We start from the raw sequence: 27992 nt of genomic DNA, 5'->3' as shown, positions 1-27992 counted from the left end.
TCTGCTTGCCAAAACTCATTTTTTCAAGTGCTCCATTGTCATGGCACACTGACTTAACTCCAGGCACAGTACTGAGCATGTTGCAAATTCTGTCTGCCACATTCCATCTTTCGAACATTCCTGAGATCATATTAAATTCCATTCTGTAGAGGAAGAAACCAAGGTGCAAAGAGGGTAAGTACCTTGCCCAAGATATAGACATGTGGCTTGCTGGGTTTAGAGCCAATATGGCTGTAAGGTTCGTGATATGACACCACAAGCAGTTTTGGGTAAATCACCTCCAGGGATCATGGACTTGGTAAAGCACTATGCAAGCACAAAGACCCAAGTTCTATCCCATGGGCAGAGTGGTTATAAGCACATGTACAACCAGTCCCGGAGACAGGTACAGGTGGGACTCTGGGATTTACTAGCCAGTCAGTCTAGCCTACCTGGCTATCTCAAAAATCAACCTGGACATCTTCTGAGACCTAAGACCTGAAGTTGACCTCTCACCGCCATACGCATGCGAACATACACAGATGCACCTGCACACAAGACACATGGATACACACATGTATGCATACAGAAACATAATCGTACAAACCACTAGACCTTATAAAGCTAAATTCACAGATCTACCCATCTAGTCTTCATCATGTTTGAGGAAATAATAGTCATAGGTCTGCTACCACACGGTGTACTAGATAAGTAAAGATAAAATTAAATTATTCTTGCTTTTAGAGATCATATGACATCATGGTGACTCTGGAGGCAGGGCCTCACCAACTCTAAGTTATTCTTAGGCGGGCTCTCATGAGACATATGCACCGTGAGTACATAAGAACAGCAAAAGATGTTAGGACAGTAATTCTGCCTAAGTGAGTCAGGACAGGATTCAAGAGGAGGTGGCATAAAAAGCTAACAGATGGGAGAAAAGCTGGCCAAGCCTCCAAGTCATGGACTTTCAAGTCAGTGCTGGAACGGGTTGACTAAAATCCCCCTCTCCAACATTCAAATTAAGAAAACTATTTAGAAATTCTATTAGTTTAGCACATCCTAAGGGGTTGGCAATCTACAAAGATTAATTGGGTACAAAATTCTCTGTAATCCTAGCACATGAGAAGTGGAAACAGTATGATCAGGAGTTCAGGGCCACACAGTGAGTGTTAGGCCAGCCTGGGCCATATGAGAGCCTGTATTTCTTTTTTTTTAAGGGTAAAAAAATCAACGCAGAACATTTATTTGAAAATAAAATAAGTGTATTTAACAACTAGACTTTCTACCCTACTAGGAAAAATCTTTGAGTCACCTTCTGTGAATAACTTTCTGTGACTTACAAAGAGAGGAAGAGCTATTGAACACAATATCAGTTAAGCAATACTAATTTACCTTTCCTTCTATGGTATGGCCTGACAAGAGATGGTACATGAAAGATTATAGGAACCTTTAAACTAGGTGGAAGAGAGAAACCACACAAATGGCTGAAGTCTGGCATCTTGCCAGCAGAATGCGGCTGGATGTATAAATACATATGACAAGCATATCGTTGGACTGGACCATTCCCAAGTCCAAGAATCTCAGCGTTCTGGTTGAAGTACGCACATACATACACACACACACATGTGCTTTGCTATTTTTACAAAATAAAATCCTTTCTTTCTGACAGTAATGTGTAATTCCACTAGAAAATATGGACCACTAATAGGGAAATATTGAGTGCAAAAGCATCAGTATTACGCAGCCTAAAAATTCGCAAAGTATTTTCCTCTGGATAGATAACTTAATAGGAATTTGGCTCAGGGATAAATCATCACTGTCAACTCTAAGACCTTGCTAGGGAAAATGTGTGATGTTAGCTACACATGGCTGGCTAAACATCCACCTCCCACACTGTCCTCCTCACACCATGCAGTTTAATTGTCACCTGAGCTGGCAGGTTCATCTCTGGGATACAAGACAAATGGAACGTGCATACTCAACCACTAGAGCTCCTGTACCAAAGCCATGTGCAGGTATGCAGGATGACAGTTCAGAAACATGACCTCATTCTCCTCACAGAGGCTATAAACAGAGAGAGCTTTGGAAGACACGTGTTGACTTGCTCTGCCTCTCAACATGTAAGGCTGTATTTATATCAGCTCCATGACGTCATGTCATGGACAGATGTGGAGCTTTGAAGAGTTGTGGAAAATTCCAGGTCATTGAATTAAATCATGTAAAAGCATTTCTGTCTTCAGACAGGAGTGCATGTGTTCTAAAAAAGAGAGGCATTGGCTCAAAGAAAGGGATACTAGCTTGGCAATCAGAATCTTCTCAAGAAGGATCCTTGGGACAGCCATGTCCCTTAGGAGATTTTGATAGTATCTCCAGGAACTCGGTTCCTTACAAGGTTATAGTCATAGCTCCCAATCAGTTCTGTAACTTTGAAAGTACACAGAGAACTCTTAAGAGAGTTGCACAGTCTATGTGGTCAACCAATGCTGGATTTTAAGATCTCCCTGTACGAAGCAGCAACAATGGATTGGGTGATGTAAAGGACATCTGAAAAGCAAAGCGTGGCCACTCTGTGAGCATTCAACCAAAGACTATGTGGGTTTTCTTAACTGGAGCATTTATACCAAATCTGTTTACCCGAAGGCAAACCAGAGATATACAGGATTAGTTTTGCTATGTTTGAAATAGTCTTCTTATAACAAACTCGCATGAAGAGTTTTGGGATCCAAAACACTTTTGTCAACCACATTGTCTCTAGTTCTGGAATGCCTCAGAAGACTGCCGGCAAAATTTGACTGCACAGTCTAGAAAATGGAAGCGAAAAGAGAGCCAAAAGATGACCTAAGCTCAAAATAGAATGTGGAATTAAAAGAACTATAGGTATAATCTTGATCATACTGGAAATACATATAAATACTGGTGAAAGTTTAAGGATTCTTCATCTCACTCCCTATCAACCCCTAAAATATTTGTTTTCCAAACGATCCATTTTCTGCTGGAAATGTTGACAGGATTTGGCAAGCTCACAGTGAAGTCATGAGGAGGGGGTAAAATGCTACCAATTTTACACTCAGGGGAAAGTTATAATTGGTTATGATATTACAATTACTGGCTGATTCATAGCAAAATGTTAACAAAATATTCTTTCATCCACTACTATAACGTAGCAGAATCCTTTTAACAAAGCTTATAGTTATAGATGAGTATTATGAATGGCTTTCTTTTGAAGAATATCACAGTAAAACAAGAAGTCCTATATAGGTAACCAAAGAAAGTGACAGCTAGAAAATACAGAAAAGACATTATATAACTTTTGCAATGAAGACTAAGCAAGACACATAGTTTTTTAGAAGGTGGCAGTAGGGGATGAAAGCGCCAGTGAGAAAATGAACTAAGAAAGCATGAGAAGGACAGGTTAATACTAAAGGGATGTATTAGCCTTAATAAAGGTGCAGGAGAACTAATCTAGGGGCGCATGATTCTGGAGTGTGCACCTTCGGAAGGGTTTGGCTAAAATGCCCCTCAAATCCATTTTCCTGACAATTGTTTAGTGATGTCCAATATTATGGAAAATACTCTTGAGATACTTTTTAAAATAAAAATGTCTTAAATTCATATTACACAGTAATTGTCTATATCTTTTAAAATAATGTCTGGAATTAAGATAGAATCATGTGAAAAAAATTGAATTTTTTTGCCTTTAAAAACATTCAAATTATTGGATTTTTTATTTTATTTTTGAGATTATAATATAATTACATTTCTCCCTTCCCATCCCTCCCTCCAAACTCTCCCATATACATACCCTTCCATGCTTTCCTTCTTGCCTTCTTTTTTTTAGTAATTGTTATCACATGTAGATATGTATTTACATAAATTCCTAAATACAACCTAAGTCCATATAACGTTACTTGTTAAGATCATAATGAACTTCAGCAGAATAGCGTATCCCAAAGTGAAAAGGTTGGTTTTTTCCATCACCTTTATCAATTCACACTTCACCCAATTACTTCATATACATACACTTCTTATAAATCTTATCCCGTCAAAATTACATGGCAACCTAATTTCCCTAAAACATAAAAAATTAAATCCATATATGAAATCACACTTTTCCTGACGTTCATACCTCACATTTAACAAAACCAAAGGACAGAGAATGATCCACATTGTGCCGTACCTATCAGAAGGTACACAGTTATTACCATAACTTCTGTTGATGCAATTCTAAAAATTAAACCATAGGAAATGGGTGGCTCATATTGTACTTGTGTTATGTTCCATTGTAAGGCTACAACAGCAAAACAGACAGTCAGTAAAATGATGCTGTACCATAAATAATGAGGAATATAATCAATTTAGGGTCTCTTCATTCCCATTGCTGGTCATCATATCTATATCCCATTAATATATCACATCACTGATACAATATAAGTGAACTTATTTTCTGCCCCAAAGTGTTGCCATCTAAGTACTTGACCAGGGAATAATAACACTCTTCAGTCCCTCCTTACTGCTCAGGATCTCTATCAATAGACTTGGCCAACAAAATATAAATAAAAAAGCTAACTTGGTGCTTTCCATTTTCATTGCTTTACCCCACTCCCAGCACCTTCTTCTCTCTGAGTACATACATAATCATTTGCATACACCTTCATCATTGTCATTTCTCTATTCGAATGTTTAATTTTTGCTTTTCCTTGGCTCATCTTTCACTTCTACTATGCAACATCAAAATAACTTACCAATTCAACAAATAGCTACTGCTAAACTGCCATTGCTATTCTTGGCATTTCAAAAGAAGAATATCCTACATAGCCTGTCCAATGGCAGATACAGACTCCGAAGTAGCTATTAGATTTCAAAGATGCTGCCCTTACCTTCAGGAAGCACAGATTCTAATCTCAGTGGGTGTAAGTGTTAGTGCGGCATTTTAAGAGGAAACTTACATCTGAACCAGATCGGTCTTTGTGTCTGAGTCAGTCTTCCACATGCCTTTAACACGGACTGGTGATGCAAACTAAGTGTTATAAGATAATGTCAGACAAAGTCCATGCATGCACGGGGGAGGACATCATGATGTTGTACACCAAGATGAGGAGAGATTGGTAGAGACCGCTGCTGTGGGAGGGAAAGTCAATTTTCTTCAAGGACGTGAACATTGAGTAGCTATCACCATTGCAGTAGACGGCTCTATATGCATGCATGTGGTGTAGAACTAAGTAGACTCAGTGGGCTTAAAAGAAAGAGCTCGTGAAATTGGAAGGAATAGTGAAGGGGGTAGAAGGACAGGGAAGAAACTGAAGGGAGGGAATGAGGGCAGGAGGATGGGTTTGATCATTTATTTTGTTAAAATATTAAAACAATCTAAGAATTCAAAAATAAACAAAAATTAATACAGAAGAATCAAGTGCTACCACCAAGTTGGTAATGGTTATTGATGGAAGTCATATTTACTCCTAAAAGAATCAAATAAAATTCTTATAAGAATCACCTAAGAACATAGAAAGTCAAATGCTCAGGCTGCATGTAAGCATTGATAGGTATTAGTTGAAGGCATGTTTGAGATGTGAAGCTGGATGGATGGGTAGGAGTTGCCAAGTGGAGACACAGGAACCAGATATCCTAGATTAAGCCGAATAGATGAACATGGCATCTTTACAGAGTCACTGGAAGTCAATACTGTGGGAAGTGATGGCTGATGGAGCTGCAGCAATACTACCACATCCAAATAACAGTGGTCCATGCCATACAGACGTGACAGTGAAAACAGTAACAATAGCCTTAGCCTTAGTCACAATGGCACTTACTCAGTTTATGCTATGCCACCAGATAATGTGTTCTGAATGCTTTACACACATGTGCGAACCCCTTTAACCTTCCCAATCTTCTTACCCTTTCAACTAGAAACTGTTTCTTTCTCATTTTACAGACAAGAGAGTGAGGGGTAGCATTGATTAAATGGCTTGCATTTAACCAGCACCAACGATCTGCTATGGACGGAACAAGCCAGGCAGGTGGGAGGCAGTATTCATCAAGGGGCATTCCTCCAAGATGACAGCATTTATGAAGCAAGCAAGCTCTGTGATTAAATATATTTTTCGAAATGCCTTTTGCTATACTTTTGAAATACTAAGAAAAAGTCTTAGTATTAGATATATATATATATTAGATACATATATTAGTATTATATCTATATCTTAGTAATATATCTACTACATTATAGTTTTTGTACTAGGAAAAGGAACCCAAAAGACATTCCATAAATACGTGTGATGTCTGATATAGTCAGACACATACACAGACATAGATAGTGTCTTACAAACCAGCAACAAAAACAAATCAAACAAACATACACGCACAATACATCATATGCGTGAATGCGAGCGAGCACACACACACACAACTGAACAGCCTGACAATAAAGTTTTTGAGGGACCCATTAGTGAACTGAGTTTGAAAAAGCAGAGAAATTGTGAAATGTGGGAAAACCAATTATGGAAAGTCACAGCAGAGACACACTAAGAAAAAGTCTTAATTATATATATATATATATATATAGTATTAGATACATATATTAGTAATATATATATATATATATACATATATATATTTTAGTAATATATCAGTTGACTTAGTCAGAAGTCAACTGAGCCGCAAAACCAGCAGATACATGTATGTGACGGTTTTGACAGCTTGCTGGAGCCTGAGTACGGATTCCATTAGAGGCAAGAAAAAAAACCTGAAAGTCAAATCATAGAGACACTCAGTCTTCCAGGACTTCCAAACTGTTCTCCATAAAAACTCAAAATGTGACTTCCTCCTGATGATGGCAGGGGAGAGAAGACTACCCATGGAGGACCACAATCCCTTCAGCCCAGCTGTCCCAGGAGTCAAAAACCTTTCTTAAGGGTAAGTGATTAGCATTGCTACCTTCAGCTGCTGTAGAGGAACAGGATTCTTCCTGTTTCATGCCTGGCTCCATTCTCTCTGCTTTACACAAGGTGTGACTGTGGTGATGCGGGGGAAGGGGAGGTGGTGCTAATAAGCAAGCATCAAACCGGTGAAGGACACAGGACAGACACACAAGCCCACCTAAAGACTGAGACTTGATGCTGCAGCATACCTAAAGCAGCTCCAAACTAAGAGCGAAAAGGATGCAGTAAAATAAGTATGGCAGAGAAAATGAGGACAATGCCCAAGTCCTAATGAAATTAGCGTAAATCCACTCAATAAGGGACTATTGGTTTTTGGTTTCTAGACTCTGATTCAACAAAGGTTACCAGGCATGCCCAAAAAAGAAGTCTTGAAAGAAACAAGCCACAGAAGCAGACTCAGATGTGGGGATATGAAGCAGATTCTGGAATTATCAGATGAGGAACCTGGAAGACAACTGCGATTCATAGGTTGATGGCTCCGATTAAAACAGAGAGAGCATGCATCAAAAATGGGTCATGTCAACAGAATGATATGGTGGGAAGAAAGAAAAGAGATGCCAGAAGTACTGTAAAATATATCAAGAATGCCTTGGATATGTTCAACACAAGACTCAACAAGAATAAGGGGGGAATCATCAAGCTGGGAGGTGGGTCAAGAGAAACTTCCAGGAATGTATGCAATGAGAAAAAGAATGAAAAGTCTAGGGTATACAAGCACTGTGGAGATTTCGCACATGTAGGAAGAATAATTGAAATATCAGAAAGAAAACACCACTGGATAGCAATGAAAGTGTTTGCCAAAAATTAAAGACAAACACCTAATAATGTGACCAGAAATCTCAGAAAATGCTAAGCACACCCAATTCTGGAAGTATTAATGTAGGAATGCTATGTACATATGCCAAACCCACAGAAGTGATCTTAAAATGGGTGACTGTGTTGGGGAAGAGTATCTTCCCTAGAGTGAAACCAAGAATTAAATCAGACTTCTACTTAGAAGCCACTAAACATGACAACAGTAAACTATTCAAAGCCAAAATACACTCATAAACTTAGAACTTGATATCCAATCAAATTATCACTTAAAGGTGAAGAACGGCATACAGTGGTATCCTGGCATGTAGAATCTGCAGCGCAGGGGTTACATGTGCCCAAGGAGAGCTACTGGATATAGTCCAATGCAAAAATTATAATGTAAAAATTATAAAATAGTGGTGGCGCACGCCTTTAATCCCAGCACTTGGGAGGCAGAGGCAGGCGGATCTCTGTGAGTTCGAGACCAGCCTGGTCTACAAGAGCTAGTTCCAGGACAGGCTCCAAAACCACAGAGAAACCCTGTCTCACAAAACCAAAATAAATAAATAAATAAATAAATAAATAAATAAATAAATAAAATTATAAAATATTAGCATTTTAGCTCCATATAAATAAATACTGCTATAGAAGAATGAAGGCAGAGTATGTTCCTCTTTTTGAACTCCATTGATCCAGAGGATAACTGTTTGCTTAAAACAGTAACAATGATAAGTTAGTAATATTTGCTTATTTCAGCAACACTGCTTTAGAAGAAACTCCCAATTCAATAATAGTAGTAGTAAAAATCTCATTTTGCTCAAATTCATTCACACTTGAAATTTCTCATTTTATACTTAGAAAGCAAATTTTTACACATGTTGAAAATCTGTCAAAAACTTCTATATAAACGTCTGGTACCCTTGGAGATGTGCTAGTGGGAGGTGCCATGAACCTTTCAAGGATAGGAACTGAGGGCATTGTGGGACTCAGTAGCTCTCTCCTAGTTCTTCATCCTTTCAAAACGCAATCTCTTGTTCAACATATGTTCCCATTATCATCTGCCATTGTCCCCAGAAATCCAACATAAAGGCAGTGCCTAATCGAAAGCCTGAAGCAATATAAGTCAATATAAACTTGTGTTTATTTCATAAGCATCCCATGTCACCTATTCCATCATAGTGACGTGAACTGACTGCTACACTATGTAACATTACTTCTTGAACAAGTGTTTGCTCAACAAGTCACTGCCTGTTGCTACTGTTCAGAGTCAAATGAAATGTACTGTGTTGGTCAACTTTCTTTTGCTATTACAAAAATACCCGCGGCTGAGAGCCGCATACAGTTAGGAGACCAAAAGCCCACACGGCATGGTGCTACCAGTAATAAAGGCACCTTTGGCTGCACTGCATCATAGATATTGTAGGGTAAGAAGTACAATTGGAGCAGGAAACAAGCTAATCACTGAGCCCCCTGACTCTGAACCCGGAACCAGTGAAAGAAACACCCTGGATCTGAGACCTGAGCCACTGAAAGAAATATCTTTATCCCTGAACCCAGGATCAACGAAAGATGCCCTGACTCTGAAACCAGGGTCAAAGAAAGACACTTTGTACATAGAATCAGAGCCAGTGAAGAAAATATGCCCGGTCCTAAGATTAGAGTCAAAAGGCTAAAACGGATCAGGGAAAGAATCACAGTTTGGTCAGGAAATCAGAGCCATCTCTGCCCCTGACCAACTAAACTAACCCATCTCTCTTCTCTCTGGGAAAACTCTGCCACTAACAAGTCATATATAATCCTCCCTGCCTGTTCACTTAGAGGCTGCCATTTATCCCTCCCTGGCAGAGGCAGCCACTCTCCTGGACTCCTGCTTCCCAAATAAATCTCTATCAAAAGGTCTTGGGCAAGGACCTTCATTCACCAGGGCTGAATAGAAGATCCTGGCTGGGATGCTCCCTAAGGGAGCTGAGCAAGGCTGAGCAGAAAAAGTCACAACTTTTCCCCAGAGCCGGAGGAGATTGCTTTATTTCTGCAGGAACTTTCCTTCTAGCAGAGTGTGAGCAAAAGAAATAACATCTTGGGCTGAAGAAGAAGCCGATAGCTCTGCTAAAACGTTCCCTTAGGGGAAAAGAGCAGAGCTTAGCTGTAGTGGCTCTCCAGAAGAGCAGGATTGCTATATCCTGCACTGAGATCATCCCCCACCACACCCCCGCTTCAGAAACCCCAGCTTCAGGTAGCCTATTGCAGCTCCACCCCTCTGATGAGGGATTCCCCTCTGTATGCTGTGAATGCCATTTGTTAATAAAGAAACTGGCTTGGCTTGATAGGGTAGAACAGAGCTAGGCAGGGAAAACTAAACTGAACGCTGGGAGAAAGGAGGCTGAGTGAGGAGAAGTCATGGAACCACCACCAGAGACAGATAGGCCAGAACCTTGCTGGTAGGCCATGAGCTTCATAGTAAAATATAAAATAATGGAAATGGGTTAAATTAAGATATAAAAGCTAGCCAATAAGAAGTTAGAGCTAAGAGACCAAGCAGTGATTTAATTAATATAGTTTCTGTGTGGTTATTTCGGGAGTCTGGGTGGCTGGGAAACGAACAAGCGACCTCCTACAACTCCCCTCCAGAGCTGTCCTACTGCGGCTCTAAGTATAGCCTGGCTTCCCACTAAGTCAGGATATCTCTGCAGCTCCACAGCCGGAACATACTCCCCTAGAGATATCAGACGGGAATATGAGCAAGAGTGGCAGATCACATGACATCACAGACAGCCAGAGAACAAAGTGGCCCAGTAGTATTCTTCTTTAACAAACCTTTCCCACGAAACCAGGGTTCCATGAGAACTACAATTGTTCAGAATATGGCACTGACTCTATTTACCTAATTGCTGTCCACCAGCCCTGCCTGACACAATGGGCGTCTCAACCTCTGAAAACAGTTTAACTACATCCAGATGATAGCAGCATGGGCCCAATTTAATAAATACTTTCAGACCTGATACTGTCCATTTTATTGGGGGGACAAAAAAATCTAAGCCTGACTGTTGCAGCCACATGACCCATTTCTTCATTACAGAGCATGAAAATGCACGGCTTTACATATGACAGCCGGTAACTATGCCAGAGGGCTAATACCAAACCTTCCGGAAGGTCCCATTGAGGCGTGATTCCTGCACACTGCTGTTTTCAACCTAAAAGATGGTTATCATCCGACACTAAATAACAGCATGTGCTCACGCATGCGCCACACCCTGTCATGTTTTCTAAAGAGCCTTCATTATGTCTTGCCAACGAGAAGCCTGCAAATTTAGGCCTTTAACAAGAATTATGCCTTCTACTGGCAGAAGAAATAAATGACTAGGGAGGGAAGGGGTTAAGTGCTCTGTCTTCAACTCGATCTTCTGCCAAGTGAACTGAGTTCTAATCTCTTTGGCCTTCCTCTTCCTCACCCTACTCTTGTGAGTCTGCCTCATCACATGATTCTTTAAAGTCTCCAAATACAGGTGAAACTGTGCATATCACCTGGCCATTCCAGGTGACCTTAAGCTTTACTATATTTCTACCACTCTACATAGACTGATGCCCAAGTCCACTCTCAGTAGCCATAGTTATTTTTACTTCAAAATACATACACACACACACACACACACTTCCTCTCCATTTCACAACTGCATATGAAAACTTAATTGCTAAATGACTTATCTTTGAAGCAACATTTTTACATGCTTTGAATTTAGGGATTTACCTAGACAATGGGAATGCCTGTGTGTTCCAGCATAATAATGAAAACACAAGGCTAGAGAACAATTTAAATGGTACAGCTGCATCCAAAAAAAGATACTGGGAGAGTATAATATAATAGGTTATGGACACAGCCCTACATTCAAGCTCTGTGAGTCCAGACTTTCTCAATGACTTTGGGTAACTCATTCAGATACAGGATTGTTGGAACAGCATACACACAATGACTATTTTGATGTGTGCTAGGGTATGAGGTAAATTTTGAAGATAGTGGGATAAATGAGAGACCACTGAAGGGGCAGGGGCAATGGAAGGAACAAATTTAAAACTGATATCTGCTTTGTTGTATTGTAAGGGAAACCATAAAACAAGTTTCGTACAAAGAAAGAAAAAAGATGCATAGCAAGCTCATATGGTCCTAGAAACTCAAGATATGAGGGGAAACATGGGGCCAAGCCTAGAATAAACTGTGTTGGAACAAATGCAATCTCGATGACTAACAGTCTACAACTCTGTGGGTCTCCCGTTCCAAGCTGCTTGGACCAACAGCCTCTAAAGTAATGCAGTAAACACAAGGAGGGGGTTGTGTTTATGAGCGTGTTCACAGCTGGGCTGGCTTTGAACCACTTTAAAAGTCTGCAAAAATGAGGCTTGGGGATACAGCTTAGCGATAGAATATGTGCGGGCCATACATAACATGCTAGATACAATCAATCCATAGCAAATCGAAGGAAGGAAAAAATAGAAACTAAAACAAAGGCCTGTGGTGATGAATGCTTTAATACTTTGGAACTCATAGTATCTGTGGTTAGTGTTTTATCAACTTAACCAAAGCTAAAGTCATCTCAAAGGGGGAAACTGTAGTTGAGAGCGCCTCCAAGAGATTGCCTGTAGAAGAGCCTGTCGGGAATTCTCTAGCCCATGGTGAGTGGTGCCACCTCTGAACAGATGGCTCTGTGTTTTATAAAAGGCCAGCCTGAGGAAGCCAAGAGGGCCAAGTCATGCAACATTCCTCCACAGTCTCTGCTTGAGTTCCTGACTGGCTTCCTTCAGTAACGGACTGTGATTGTGAAGTCTAAAGCAAATAACCCCTCTCTTACCCAAGTTGCCTTGGGTCAAGGTCTTTACCACAGTAATCAACAGGAATAAACTAAGGCAGAATCCAGTATATATGAGCATGTCGTGTGTTTGTGTGTGCATACGCGTGTGTGCATCTCGTCCTTTTACTACGATACTACTTAGGATTGCTCTACTTTAATGGTGGTAAAGTGGGCATGCAGTCAGAAGAAATTCCAGATATTTTATTTTCATTTTCTTTTGGGATTAAATGTGCAGTGTCATGTTCTCTTACGTGATTATAAAAAAAAAAACTCAACCGTCTACACTGTCTTCTTTGCTAGCTAATATTCTTGATAGTGTATGTATATTAAAAGTATTTCCAACTGCAATTGTTTTCCTAGTACTAGAGGCTGGACCTAGGACCTTAAGAAGACCTCTGCTCTGCCCTATCTACCACCATGCTCTATCTACTCACGCGGTATCTACCACTGCGATCAATCTACCCATGCTCTATCTCCCGCCATGCTCTATCTCCCGCCATGCTCTATCTTCCACAGCGCTCTATCTCCCACTGTGCTATATCAATAACTTTTATTTCAAGTGTTTTGAGACACCGCCTCAATAAATTGCCTCACAAGTCTTAAACGTGCATCCATCCTGCCTTACCTTCCAAACAAGCTGAAGTTATACAACTATCTCAACTAATTGTACTTTTTAATCTATGAAGGGCTCATCACCAAGAACCCTCACCATAACTTGAAGACCGTCTGTACAACAGTACATTTTAGATGCTATCGGAATAAAACAAAATCTCCTTCTGGAAAAAAAAAATCGTTCCAACCTCTTAAGACAAAAGTTACGTATCTTAAAAGTGTACATCACCTTCCCTGATACTAATTGTGTATTTAGGGAGGTCAACACTTTAGCAAGAAAGAAATTCAGATTTTCTTATATCTCATATAATTATTATAAAATTATCAAGACAGGAAATTTTCGGTTAGCATTAACTATCCATGTGACACAAGCTATAATCATTTGAAAGGGGGCATTTCAGCTGAGATCATGTCTCTGAGGAATTATCTCAACTGTTAATTAATGTACGTGCATGTGGGGAGTGTCCCTGCCTACTGTGGGCAGCACCATTCCCTGGTCAGATGGGCCTGTGCTGTTAAGAAAATTAGTTAAACACAAGACTACCTACCTGCCTGTCTGTCTATCTCTATTAATCTGTCTATGCATTCAAACACACACACACACATACACACACACTCAGCAATATGACAATTAGCATACATACACATATATATCTATATCTATATATCTATATATCTATACACACACACACACGAGCACATACATACACACATATAAGCAGCATTGGTCTATGTTTTCTGTTTCAGGTTCGTGCTTGATGAGTTCTTGAACTGATTTCTCTTCATGAGGGGCTGTGTCCTGAAAATATAATACAAATAAACCTTTTCCTCCTCCAAGATATATTTGATTAGCACATTTTATTAGAGCCACAGAATGCAGTCAGCATGGAATTATACAGTAAAAACTAATGACTCAATTGGCCTTACATCAACATGTTTTCATACTAGGTTACATGACAGGAGAGTCAACAAAAATGCTGGGAAAGACCAAGAAGGTGCAGGTTGTAAGGCCAAGGCAAGTATCATAGTGTATGAATGAGACTTAATTAACAAATTTAAGGAATATAAAATGGGAAAGAGATGCCTGCAAAGTGATGTGGACTCCTGTTTCTATCATATCAATACAAGAGTCTGGATACAATTTAGGAAACTACATAATTACAGTTTCTGAAACAAAAGCCATTCCCACAATCACCAGTACAGGACACTGACTTTTGCTATTAGTGTCTCCTGAACAAAAGTCACTAAGTCTTCTCTGAAACCCTAAAATCACTACTGTTCAGTGGGAACTCTGAGGCAGCAAACATCCGCTCACTGCAGGTTTTTATAAAAGCTTGTTTTTAAAAGTTCTGTGAGAACGCTATATTACATTTAGAACCACATTGCTTCTTTGTCTTCATCACTCCAATATGATGGAGACATTTGCCTGGTGGTGGTGGCGCACGCCTTTAATCCTAGCACTCAGGAAGCAGAGGCAGGCAAATCTCTGAGTTCGAGTCCAGCATGATCTACAAGAGATAATTCGAGGACAGGCACCAAAGCTACACAGAGAAACCTTTTCTCAGAAAAACAAACAAAGATGGAGACATTCAAGTGCCTGAAGGATTTGGCGGGACTTTAGTTAACAGGCTATTCCAATTGCATAAAAAGGAAACTATAGACCAATACAAAAGACAGGCAAAGGCAAAAAAAAAAAAAACCCTCAGACTAATAAAAGGCAGGTCATTTTTGAACAATATAATCTTCTATTCCCAGAAATGAAAAGTTAACATGCAAATAACACAAGGGGAAAAATAGCTGTTTTACATCTACGTTTGCACAGCTTTGAATGCCAGAGAATGTCAGTATTTTGATTTGTATGACTCCCGAGGCGATCTAGCAAAAGGAAACACCCTCACATTGACCTCTCCTGGACAAAGGCAGAGAAATATATTTTAGATTCCCATGTCACCTAATGATGTAAACATAATACTTATATTGCTGATATTAGGTTAAAAGTGCTTATCTTGAATTATGGAAAGGGTTACTAATAAAATTACCATATCCATTTTGATTCTCGGTAAACACAATACAATGATGATGGTTGTATCTAGAACAATAAATCATAAAGTTTAAATAAGGCAACTTTATATGGAAGCTTAACTGAACATTATATTGAACTAAAGTTCCTTCCATATGTCAATTAAATATTTAGGCAGCCAATTACATAGGATATAATGTTTTCCCTTTTCACAGAAGTAAATTTAACCTATGAATTGAATATATTCATATTAATCACAGAATCAGAATTACAGAGAACTGTCTCTTGCAGGGACTTCTCCAATCTAAACATGGCTGTGCAGAAATCACAACAAAACAAATCCAGAAAGCCAGATGTTGCTCAGCACACAAAACAAAAGCGCTTTGCTCTGATTAAAGCCAAATGGAAGAAGAATTCTCAATTCCAAGTAATAATAATAATTACAAAAGAAGTATAGGATAGTGTGTTGGGCTTCCAGTAGACACAGAGACACCAAGCAGCTCGGGGCGGGGTGGGGGAGGGCTTTTTTGGAGAACATCAAATACTTTCACAACTGGAGTTTTATGGAGCCCAATTAACTTTGGCTAGACACAGGAGTCTGGCTTAGTGTGTCCACGCGGTAGCCAAAATAAAGGTTTTGTATGTCAAGAATTTCTGTTAGAGTCTCCAATATCTTTCCTTCTTTCCCACTAACCTAAATCTGGAAAATAAGCTAACAGCCAAGAAGGTTTTATTACAATTTAAATCAATACTAATTTTACAGGCTGACAAAAACTGCAAAATATTTGGCTAAAATAAATGGAACAGAACAAAGGTTTTAAAAAAAAAGCAAAGACAAGGCTTCAGGACCCACACAGCTTTAGAAGCAACTAGAAAAATCACCTGAAATACAATAATGGAAATGGTATTTCTTGTTGCCCTTCTTAGTGCATGACCAATTTTAAGTGCACGGAGTTAGCCCCAGGCAACAAAGTTCAAACAAGGAATAAATCACAATCTTAAGCAGAAAAATTTAAACTCAGCCTGTGTTTTGTATTTTATTTGGATATTCCACTAGTATAAAAGTCCCATATATTTTTAAGGAGATGTCAGCTGAGCCCTCCTATAGTTAAACACGGAACCTACGCGTGACCTTGAGGCAGAGCTCTCCCCTGGGGTACCCTGGGAAGTTTGTATTACAGATAGAAGGTTGAATCAAAATATGTCTATAGCCTTAAGTCCTCTGTCCATGAGCAATCACATCTGGCAATAAAAATACATTTAATCTTTCATACAATCTAAACTGATACTTAAAACAAATATCAAAAAGTGACCTAAAGTGATGAATAGAAAGATATAGGGACTGACTTCCGAGCCTCTCTAATCAGTTAAAGGTGGCCTATCAATGGGGGGAGAATCCACTTAAAATTATTTACTAGAGAATAAAAATTAATAACGCCTAATATGCAAAACTGTATAGTTGTATTTAATTCTACTATTTAATTATTAAATGTCTTTTGGGGAATGTTATTTAAATCTTGGTTGCTCGGGTGTCTCAATCATAAACTGGAATGGCATTCTCTAAGAACGATCAAGAAATAACCATTCCTCAAGGCACATAACGATAAAATGACTCCTAGTCACACCTTGCTATAACTCTAGAGCAGATCATTGCTCAACCCTCATCAGAGAAGCTTCTTGCTGCAGAAATTGTAATTAATAAAGTGGTCTATAATTGGATAAAGTACAGAAAGACTTTGGAGCACTGAGTCCGGCATAGGCTATCTCTGTCACACCGCTCCCCTCTAGGCTCAGGGACCCATGTGAGAGAAAAGACAAAAGCAGTGGACTCCTAGGAAGCAGTGCCTTCCAAGATACAAGAGCACTAGCAGTGACGTGGAGCCCCAGAGACTGCAGTAGCACTCATAAGACCTGGACAGATGCAAACCAGGCAACATCCTACCATGGAAAGGGGGAAGTGAACCCAAAGTCCCACCCCTAACCACAAAGGTCTTTGTAATTGATACCTGCTGGGAAAAGGAAAATTGATTTTCTCCAATGCAATGCCAATGGGTATATCAACTGCACTCTAGGGCAGGTCTCAGGCCCAGCAGTAGTTGGGCAACGCGAAACAGACTCATGCTTTGCTTTCCTTTGTATGTGCTTTTTGTTTTGTCTGGGCTTTGGTCTTACTGATTTTCTGTTTTGATTTCCGGATTTTGTTGCTGCTTCCCTGTCTTGCTTTTGTTTGGAGATGGAAACTTCAAGTATGAAGTCGGGTACATATGGAGGCAGGAACTATCTGACAGGAGTTGGGGGGAGGGGAAAAATATGATCAAAATTTATTTTAGGAAAAAAAATTTAAGATAAAAATAAAAGAAGTAATAAAGCAATAACATCCAGCACAGGACACAGGTAATGGACCCCTTTCTAACATCACCTTCTTTTCAGTGCTTTGGAAGATTATGCGTGTGTCTGTCATGTGGTATGGCCCCTCTCATCCAATTCTTTAGCACATATCCATAAGAATGAATACAATGGTCAGGGGGAAAGAGTAGGTCTAAGAACATGTGTGGACCAAATGAAGAGATTAAGAATTCAATAAGTGTCAACCCAAGACAATACATGTTGAAATGCCATAAAATAAAATGTTCTATGTCTAATATCAAAAGACAGACATATGTTTATATGTCGTTCAATTCACACCATAGAGGTACAGAAAGAGGGACTAAATACGATCAAGAACTTAAAAAGTTATAACTTCTTGAGAAATTCAGGGCAGACTTCACAAAGGAAATACCATTTCAATAGGCAGAGAGAGGAGAAAGATGGCTTTCCTTTTCTTTTCTTTTGCCTTTTCTTTTCAGCAGAGGAATAAAATGGACATGATCTATAAGATGTGCAAAAGCATGCTGGGAAGCTTTAAGTCCCTTTGAACAGAGCTTGTTAAAGACAAATGTGTAAGAAAAATCGTTTCAAATGAGTCAGTCTACTAACTAGAATCAAAGTAGCAATCATCAAATTTTCCTAATTTTCTCATAAAAACAGAATTCTCCCATGAAATCATCATTTACAGTCCGACTCTGATATAGGTGCCAGACAGTTTTACACAGTTGACCTTTGGCAACTTTTGACACAAGGGAAACACACCACCCCATTTCTACTTCTCCTGGAGTAGTAGCCTGTTCTGTTTAATAAAACGCACACATCTCAAAAGTCAAAATGTGTGGTATTTTTCCACCTTGTCAATTCAGTGGTATATTAGAAGAGCAAGTAACCCGTAATCGATCAAACGTAATACACTGGACTCTGAATCTGAAAACATTTAATTTAGAAGAAACCATTAATGATGGTTGAGGGATTTGGCTCTATGGTCAAGCCATTCCACAGAAGTTTGCATTTCATCTAACCACCAAGTAGGAAACTATAAAAAATACTACTGGAGGGAAATAATTTTAAAATTTATATTGTGATATGCAAGCCTTTTCTTTCTTTTCAACATGTTTCTATGAGGCAAAAACTTTCAATGCAGCTTTTCAAATCTATTTTGAAAAAGAAATCCTAACGTTCTCTGCATTGAAAATCTAACAGAACAGGATACGTGCTCTCTATACGCAGTATTGGGCCTAGGCACATCAGTACTATGTGTGAAAAGGTGGCCATTTCTCTCGGCTTGTAGGAAGGACAATAGTTAGGCAGCTATAGCCTTCATAGTCATTTTTGAAATGGTTCTTTGAAAAATCTCAAGTTCACCATGGCTGTCTGTGCACCATGAGAAAAATCTCAAAAGTTCCAAATGTCTTTTAGACATTTTGTTTCCCTGTATTTGCATTTGCACACAGGGAGACTTCTCTTCCTTCAAAAGAAAACCGTTCTGTCATAGTTTCTGCCCATAAAATTTTGGTTTTCCCCTTCAACATTTCCATTCTTATGACACCATAAATGCTGTGTGTTACAATCTCTGCCAAAAAAGTCATTCTGTCCTAAGAGTCTTCAGACTTTTCATAGTACCAATTTGTTTCTCATCATAGGTCTGACGGTCCAATTTTGACCATTCATAGCTATGGGTGAGTTAGTAAAAGCTTTCACTCTGCTTCTTCGCACCATTAAAGAGTGCCTTCTAATGTAGACAGAGACTCTTTCCCCAGAAAGATTGTGTTTTTAGGGATGAAAATTCAATGAATTCTTCAAAGGCTAGAGATGAGGGAAAGGGGTGGGAGAAGACAGGAAGACAGCCCATGTTGTTGATCTTCTCCAGAGTGGCTAAGAAACAGTAAACATCTTAGCACTCTAAAAAGGACAGTCATAGAGCCTGTTTGGGTTTGAGCTAGGTCCTCTGTGTATACTTTATTGTTGAGGAGTCATTCTTGTGGGACTCCTGCCAATGGGAGTCAAGTGTGTTTCTGACTCTTTTGCCTGCTCCTAGGACCCCTTTCTTCTACTTGGTTATCTCATTCAGCCTTGACTTGAGGACTTGTGCTTTGTTCTAGTGTAACTTGTTATGCTGGGTTCAGTTGATATCCCTGGGAGGCCTGCTCTTTTCTGAAGGCAAATGGAGGAGGAGTGAATCTGGGGGAGAGGGGAGGTGGGTAGCTGAGAGGAACAGAGGGAGGGGAAACTATGGTCAGGATGTAATGCATGAGAGAAGAATTAAAAATCACAAAATTAAAAAGGTATGACTTTGAATCAACGCACATTTCACTCCTCCCTCTGTCTGCTGTACCTCATCTGTTGATCAAACAAAATACCTGAAGCTAAATACTTAACAAAGAAAAGATTAATTATCTCACGGATCTGGTATGCTTATGGGCAATGTACCAGTTCCGGCTTTGCTGTGGAAGAGTCTTCTGGGTACATCACAACATGATAGATGACATCACAGTGGGAACATGACCAATAGGGAGAGATCATAGGTCAAGATACATAACCAGGGAGAATCAGGAGCCTTATATTTTCGAGAACTCACTTACTCCGAGATCAGCATTAACGCCTTGTGAAGGTGATATTGCCCTGACAGAATTATAGAACATTCAGCCCCTCTCTGACTGGTCGCCACTTAGGATCTTCACCACATAAAAAGTCAAGTTTCAAGCATATGTACCTCTGGGAGACAGACTAACCCACACGCAAAGCAAAGCACCCTTTCCCTCCCCGCACCTTCAGCTGTATGAGTATGAGATACACCTGCACCATGGACTGCTAACTCATTTGCTTTATCATTGAAAGTCCCTGTTCTTGTCTTAGAGAAGGGGGCGGGTTCCTAGCATTTGCGTACACAGAGGAAAAACCCAACTCCTACAGTCATACCATGCAAATTATTATCCTGCTGCATAGCTTTTAACTCAGCCCTGCACTACGCCAGACACCCTGGTTCATGTTCTTCTCCAGGATTCTTTGGACCAAATGGTTTTTCATTGTTATCGCCACTGAACAAACGTCCTTAGATTGTGATCTTTGACAAATTGATTGTAGCTCTACCTGATCTCTTCCCCAAATCAGTTCATACTTTCTCCGTTTCTGTATCCCCTTCCCTGTTGCTGTGCAGTCGTTCCTAGTTAACATTTTACTCAGTGGAACAGGTGATGTTGGGGGTGGATGTGCCTTCAAGGTGTCATTTTCCTTCAGTAGCTAAGAATATATAATGAGAAGTTTGCCAGAGTCATTATTCTTTATGTAACTGTTTTAGCTTGTTTGTTCGTTTGTTTGAGACAGGTTCTCTCTAATATGTACCGCTGCCTGTCCTGAAACTTTCTATGTAGATCAGGCTAGTCATGAACAGACACAGATCCACCTGCCTCTGCCTTCCAAGTGCTGGGATTAAAGGTTTGTATCACTATGCCAAACTTTAGAGTCATTCTTTATTACCAAATCTTTATGCTGAAGGTTGAACATGTCCAAGAATTTCTGTATGTCATCTGAGCTCCATAAATATGAGAAAAGCTTGCTCTCAAATTTATCTCTGACATTTTGTTCTTGAGTAGTGGCCTTAACATGAATGGGTTCAAGAAATGTGTTTGCCCACAAAATGTTTTACTTTATTATGTGAATATGTATAGATTTCCTAGTACAATCCCAATGCTTACTTTGCATGAAGAGAACATTGCTTTGGAAATAACTCTATAGCTGCTGCAGGCAATAGCATTTTCTCCACATTTTTATTTTCTTGAAATTACTCATTATTGCTTCATGCTTACCAACATTAGAACCTACCTTATTTGGTAACAGAAGATCATCTGATTAACCCAAAAGTTATCACATTTTGCCAACCACTCTTTTTTCACATTATGGTAATTCCTTCTAGATTGTGTTTCTTGGAAGAATACCTTCAACAAAAGTTCTCAGTAGAAGTTTCTTGTATTTATTTTTTACTTAATTTCTCCAGGGACTGAGAATTCCCTGATCTGATGCAAGTCTATAAGTCTCTTCTAGATTGCCTCTCACTAGAAGGAATTCCAAATGTATAAAGTTTTTAAAGATATTTATTTATGGATTGATTGATTTATCATGTAAACAGTGTTTTTTTCTGCATGCTTGCCTGCAAGACAAAAGAAGGCACCAGATCTCATTATGGATGGTTGTGAACCACCATGTGGTTTCTGGGAATTGAACACAGGACCTCTGGAATAACAGTCAATATTCTCAACCTTTGAGCCATCTTTATAGCCCTGTAAATTGTGTGATATTTTATATGGCCCATGATTTGGTACAACAGGCCTTAGTTCTAATTCCAGCCAACTTGATGCTAGCAAACTTGCAAAGCATATTATTTAAGCAAACATTGCCATTAAGACAACATGAATGGGTGATGATGTAATTGAGGTTCTTCATCTATGTTTGTCTCGTTGATAGATCAAGGATGTTCATATCTCACACTCTATAGGACACACCCAAAGGTTTGTTTTTTTGCCATTGTCTGTTTAGGTATATAATAGTATCATTATCATTAATTAACTGACTTCACTGGTCCAGGATAAGTACTTTAAACTCCTGCTATCCCCTGGACACATGGGAAAAACTCAATTTCTGGAGAATTCAAAAGACAGGTGCTTACTGTTAAAGCGAGCAGCTTCCCATAGGTGAGATGAGCAGGGATGTGGTCAGTCTTGGATCTCAGTGACTCCATGTACCAGTGCTCTGCTTCGGGGAGCTTACTCAGTCGCATGTATGCTTCACCTGGAGAGAGAATTACCGAAGTCAAAAGGATGCTGCAATTTTTCATGCATCAATGCACACTAGGATAATGACAGGCAAGGTTCCAAAAGTTCCGGAGCTTGGAATTTCACCAGGAGAGAATGCATAAGTCATCAAGGAGACATATCTGATATGACTTAAACAGTATGCAATGTATATATGGACTAAAACAACACAGGGTACACTAGAGAGATGGATCAGTGTCTGCCACGTGATCAAGAGCTCTTGAGTTCGGATCCTAAGCACTCATGTATAAAGGCCAAGTGGGGCAGTGAGAGCCTGGAACTGGAAGCTCACACATGTATACAAAGTCTGGTATGGCTGTGCCAGCCTGGAACCTGAAGCTCACTGGACAAGCATCCTAGGTGTATTATAGATCAGGTTGAATAGAGACCTGCCTTGAAAAATGGGACTCAAGAAGTGCATAGTTAACTCAACTAGAACATTTATTATAAAGAGTGACAATCTGAGCTTGACCCCAGATTCAGATGGAGGAAGGAGAGAAGTGACTGTCGAGAGTTGTCCTCTGACCTCCATATACACACTAAAATAAATGCAAAAGAAGAAAGGAAAGGAAAAAAATGTGTTACATAGTATAGCTTTGGCTTTTAAACATGAAATTTCCAAATATATATATTATTCCTCACCATTTAGTTTATAATGATAACTCATTTAATTATGCATTTGAACCAGTTACATTGTTTATTTGGATTAATTTATTCTTTAGAAACTGATTTTGAGAATAACGACATGGCTAGCCTCATATGGGGCAAGAGGAAGGAAAGTCTTTCAACCACGTAGAAGAAGTAAGAGTGAAAATGTATTTGAATTAAACATTGCTGCTAGGCCAGGTAACATCCTACAATTTTAGCCTTGAGGAAGCTGAGATAAGAGGATTACGAATTATAAATCATCCTGGAGTATAGCAAGAATTTCTCCTAACAGTTGGGTGGTGGTGGTGTATGTCTTTAATCCCAACACTTAGGATGCAGAGGCAGGCAGATTTCTGCGAGTTTGAGGCCACCCTGGTCTATAGAGCGAGTTCCAGGACAGGCTCCATAGCTACTGAGAAACCATGCCTCGAAAAAGAAAGAAAGAAAGAAAGAAAGAAAGAAAGAAAGAAAGAAAGAAAGAAAGAAAGAAAGAAAGAAAGGAAAAGAAAAGAAAAAAACAGAAAAAAAATCTAGGTGGCTATATTTTAATTTTCTTTAGAATTTTTTTAAAGTTAATAAAGGTAAATAAAATTTACCAGTATCACTTGGAAAATCAATTAAAATATGATGATTAACAAGTAAGACCAGTTTTTACACACAAAAAAAATTCAGGGTCTTTCAGCCATTAACTTTATTTTTCAGCTACTAAAATGTATAGCTAACTATCAACCGAGAAGGAAGGGGGGGGGGGGAAAGGAGAAATAAAGCCAAAAGCATAGTAAATGGTTTTCTTATTCTCATCCCTATCTCCTTTATGCTGGAGTATAAAAGAAAGCTCGGTAGGTAGAAAGATTGCACTTTAAGAAAATATATAATTAAGTTAAATAATATAGCTTTAATGGTAATGGTGAACATAGATGCTGTCCATTTGCAGAGAACAGGCAAGACTAGTAACTTACTTTATCACCAAGCAGACTTTTATGACTAGCCATAACCGTAATGTCATTTCCATTTAGAAGCACAGTGCCTCCCTAAGCATGCTGCCCACAGTAGCTATGCATGTTTAATTCAAGAGAAGAACGTACTCCCTTTTAAAAACAAATAAACATATTCTTTCCCTTTTCATTGTTAATTGATTTTTGTTCTCTGGGTTTTTCTTGTTTATTCTGCACATTACTATTATGACAAACAGATCTCATAAACTGAATTGGCTCTTGACCTTTGAGTGCCCTTTAGGCGGTTGTACTGGTGTCAAACAGGATGCAAAATGCAAAACCTGTATGCATCTGCCCAAGCCTATCTATTTGTTTCCAGTCTTAACGACAGTCCTGAGACCCAACTATCACGAAAGTGATCATTTAGAAATGGTTGAATTTTTGAAGCATAAAATTTTAACAGGCTGTCATTTGAAGTGACTGGAAGAAGTCACGTGACTAGGCTAAAATGCCCAGAAACAGTGACACCCACCTCAGAGCCTAGATCAGAAGATGCAAAAAAGCTTTCAGTAGTACTGGCAGGATATAACATGAATGCCATCCACGTTATCAAGTTTCTGAAATAGTTATCCTTTTTTAAAGCTTGAGTTCTTCCTTCCTCCCTTCTTTCTTCCCTCCCTCCCTCCCTCCCTCCCTTCCTTTCTTCCTTTTTTCCTCTCTCCCTCCCTCCTTTCCTCTTTCTCTCTCTTTCTTTCTTCCTTTTTTAAAGTGTTCATCTGTATCTTTTTCTGGACTATAATGCATATTCTCCTAGCTTTGTCCTCCCCAGGAATAGGATTACAGGCATGTGCCATCAAGCCTGGCAATAACTTTCTTGATTTTATTATAATATATGTACAAAAATTGACACTTTCTAAGTTTTGTCTATTTTCTTTTTGTTATTTGCTTTTTTTTCTTTTCCTTCCCATGAATGCTTCCTTTCAAATAAAACAATGCTATTTTTCTTTCTGAATAATGAACCACACCTTCCAGTAAAAAAAAAATAGACATGGTTTATGTAACAAACATAATACAAAGTATTGAAAACCTGGATGCAATTAATGATAAAGTATGTCTGAACTTGTATCTGTAAAAATGAATTGTAAAGTCGGAATGAATATGGGCTTACATTACATTTTCAGTCAACCTGAAATTCTACTTCAGTTAATCATGTTTTTCATATCAGTACTTGAAAGCTATACAACCATTAGGGCACCTGTTTTTGTTTATTAAAATTTTAATTTTAGGCAGAGTAAGTCTTACAGAAAAGTATTAAAGGATCCCAAGTCCTGATATTTTGAGATTTAAATCATATATATAGCTTACATTTAAGTTATTCACAGGTAAAAATAAAAAATTCAGAAAAAGTTACATGTTATTTCCCTCTTAGAAATAGTAGCAAAACATACTTTGAAATAAAAATAATGATTTTGTAAGTATCAATAATCAGTGTATGGCTACTTTCTTTACTAAGAATTAGTAAGTAACTTCAATTTGCAAGGCTCCAGATATAGGAAAATGGTAGATATTCATAAAAAAGATGTATAATATAATCATGACAAGTGAAAGAAATGTTAATGTATCCTATATGCATTAAATGCCTCACATATGTTCACTGAGTCAGATTAGTCTACACATCTGAGCATGTAGAATTTCTCCTAATTTACTCTCATCAAGGAAACTTAACCACTCATGGTGGGTCTGCAGATGAAACCTATTCTGTAGTTTTATGGATCCCTCTCACTGTGTGTAAAAGAATATCACTACTGGATTTTACAGATTAAAGGAACTGAGAAATGGAGAAGTTAAGTAAAATAAACATAGTTGGAGAAGTTTCAATTTAAACCAAGCACTACCTGCCCTCCACAGCTAGTATAGGATGAACAAACTTGGGAGGAAACCATTGCTTCCTGTTAATGGGAAATGATTTCCCATCTTTAATACATTGGCCAGCAGGCACATTTCCTTACCTTTGGTTCATCTGCTGAGTTAAAAATAAAGATGACCAATAATAAACTGTGGCTGATCTTAAAAATCTTCTTCAAAGCCAGACATGGTAGCATATGTCTTTAATTCCAGCAGTTGAAAGGCAGAGACAGGTGGATCTTGTGAATTCAAGGCCAGCCTGTCTGTTCTACAAAGTGAGTTCCAGGACAACAAGCACTGTGTCTCAAAAACCAAAAAGAAGGAAAGAAAGAAAGGAAGGAAGGAAGGAAGGAAGGAAGGAAGGAAGGAAGGAAGGAAGGAAGGAAGGAAGGAAAGAAGGAAAGAGAAAAAGAAAAAGAAAAATGAAGAAAAGAAAAGAAGAAAGTAGGAAGGAAATGCATCTTCATACTCATAGGTTATTTAATTCTTAAGAGAGAAATGTGTGGTACATAAGGCAAACGGTCTACAGTAAAAGCAAACATACATACACACACACACACACACACACACACACACACACATCCAATCATGCAGTGTCTACAAAGGATGTAAAAAAAATCAAGATGCAAAACCTGAAATGCAAGAAAATGCAGGATAAATGAGATGTGTTCAGATAGAACTCAGTTAAGACTTAAGCAACAAACAAGTACTTGCCACATCACTGGCACGGGCAAAGTTAGAGTTTTGCAGTTCTTGTCTCAAAGGAACATGGATGTTTAGGAAGAAACAGGCAAACCTCATGGGTGATGAGGGATTTGTCCAGGAGAATTACAAATCATAGCTTAAGAATGAAGAGCTAGTTCAGGACTTAAGTGAACTTATTGCTCTTGCAAAAGGCCTGGGTTCAAATTTACTCACCAAAATGGTGGCTAACAACTGTCTATAACTCCAGTCCCAGGGGACCCAATACATGAACAAGGTACAAAGACACACACACAGGCAAAACACACATACACATAAAATAGTAAAAATAAACAAATACTTTAAAAATAATATTAGCTTAATGACTGGACAGCTCAAGAGCCACTGTTTTCTATTTTGCTAAGCATCCAGTCACATAATATTTACTATTTATTGACAATCTATTAATACCTTTATATACCAGTCTTATACTTAAATTAACACTAGTTTTGTTTACAAAGGTGACTGTGTCTCAGACCTTAATCAACATGTTAAAGAGTTTATTTTTTTTTAAAAAAAAATAGTGCCAAACTCAGAAAAGGAAGTATGTGTTTTCTCTGGCTTAGATTAGAGAGAAGACTCAGATTAATAGCTCTTACTGTTCTTCCAGAGGACCAACCTTCAGTTCTCAGCACCCATGTTAAGTGGCTCACAACTGCCTATAACTTCACCTCCAGAGAATTCAGTCCCTCCTATGTGTGCCTATGAGCATGTGTGTGTGTGGGTGCGCACACACACACACACACACATACACATGCACACACGCACACATACACACACACATACACACACATACACACATACATACACACACATACACACATACACACATAAACATACACATACACACACATACACACACATACACACACATACACACATGCACACACACACATACACACACGCACACACATACACACACACACATGCACACAAATGATAAATCTTAAAAGCAGTTTCCCTCTCTGCTTCCTTATCCTTAGTGTAAAGGAAGTAGGCAGTTTGGATGCTCACCTTTGGAGACCTGGATAGAGGTGGGCGGTCCTTGGGCTTCCCACAGGTCAGGGAACCCTGATTGCTCTTAGGGCTGACGAGGGAGGGTGACTTGATCGGGGAGGGGGGAGGGAAATGGGAGGCGGTTGAGGGGAGGAGGCAGAAATCCTTAATAAATAAATAAATTAATTAATTAAAAAAAAGTTTCCCCCTCTCTTTTTCCTATACCATTTTCCACAAATTTGATTTCAAACCATAACTACAAATGAGATGAAATAAGAGCAAAATGTACCAGGAGAGGATTTTCCCTGGCACGAGAGTGATACATACTGAATCTTTTAAATTGATTGAAATATTGAAATTATAAGAATTGCTGAAAGGTGATGGCCCCAAGAAAGGAAACTTCAGGGAAT

At 38.9% G+C, this 27992-nt stretch overlaps 1 protein-coding gene across 1 annotated transcript in view; it reads right to left on the bottom strand.

Annotated features, from left to right (window-relative positions):
- Nucleotides 1-27992, bottom strand: part of Tmtc2 (transmembrane O-mannosyltransferase targeting cadherins 2) — a 381444-nt gene that overhangs the window by 100115 nt on the left and 253337 nt on the right. The window contains exon 8 of the mRNA XM_075954329.1: nucleotides 22213-22334. Within this exon, the coding sequence (XP_075810444.1) occupies nucleotides 22213-22334 (122 nt within the window). The remainder of the gene's footprint in view (nucleotides 1-22212; nucleotides 22335-27992) is intronic.

This window comes from Microtus pennsylvanicus, chromosome 20 (genome assembly GCF_037038515.1).
Source record: "Microtus pennsylvanicus isolate mMicPen1 chromosome 20, mMicPen1.hap1, whole genome shotgun sequence".
Classification (NCBI taxonomy): Eukaryota; Metazoa; Chordata; class Mammalia; order Rodentia; family Cricetidae; genus Microtus; species Microtus pennsylvanicus.
Note: the sequence above shows the minus strand (reverse complement) of the source record. Positions and strands in the feature narration are given on the sequence as shown.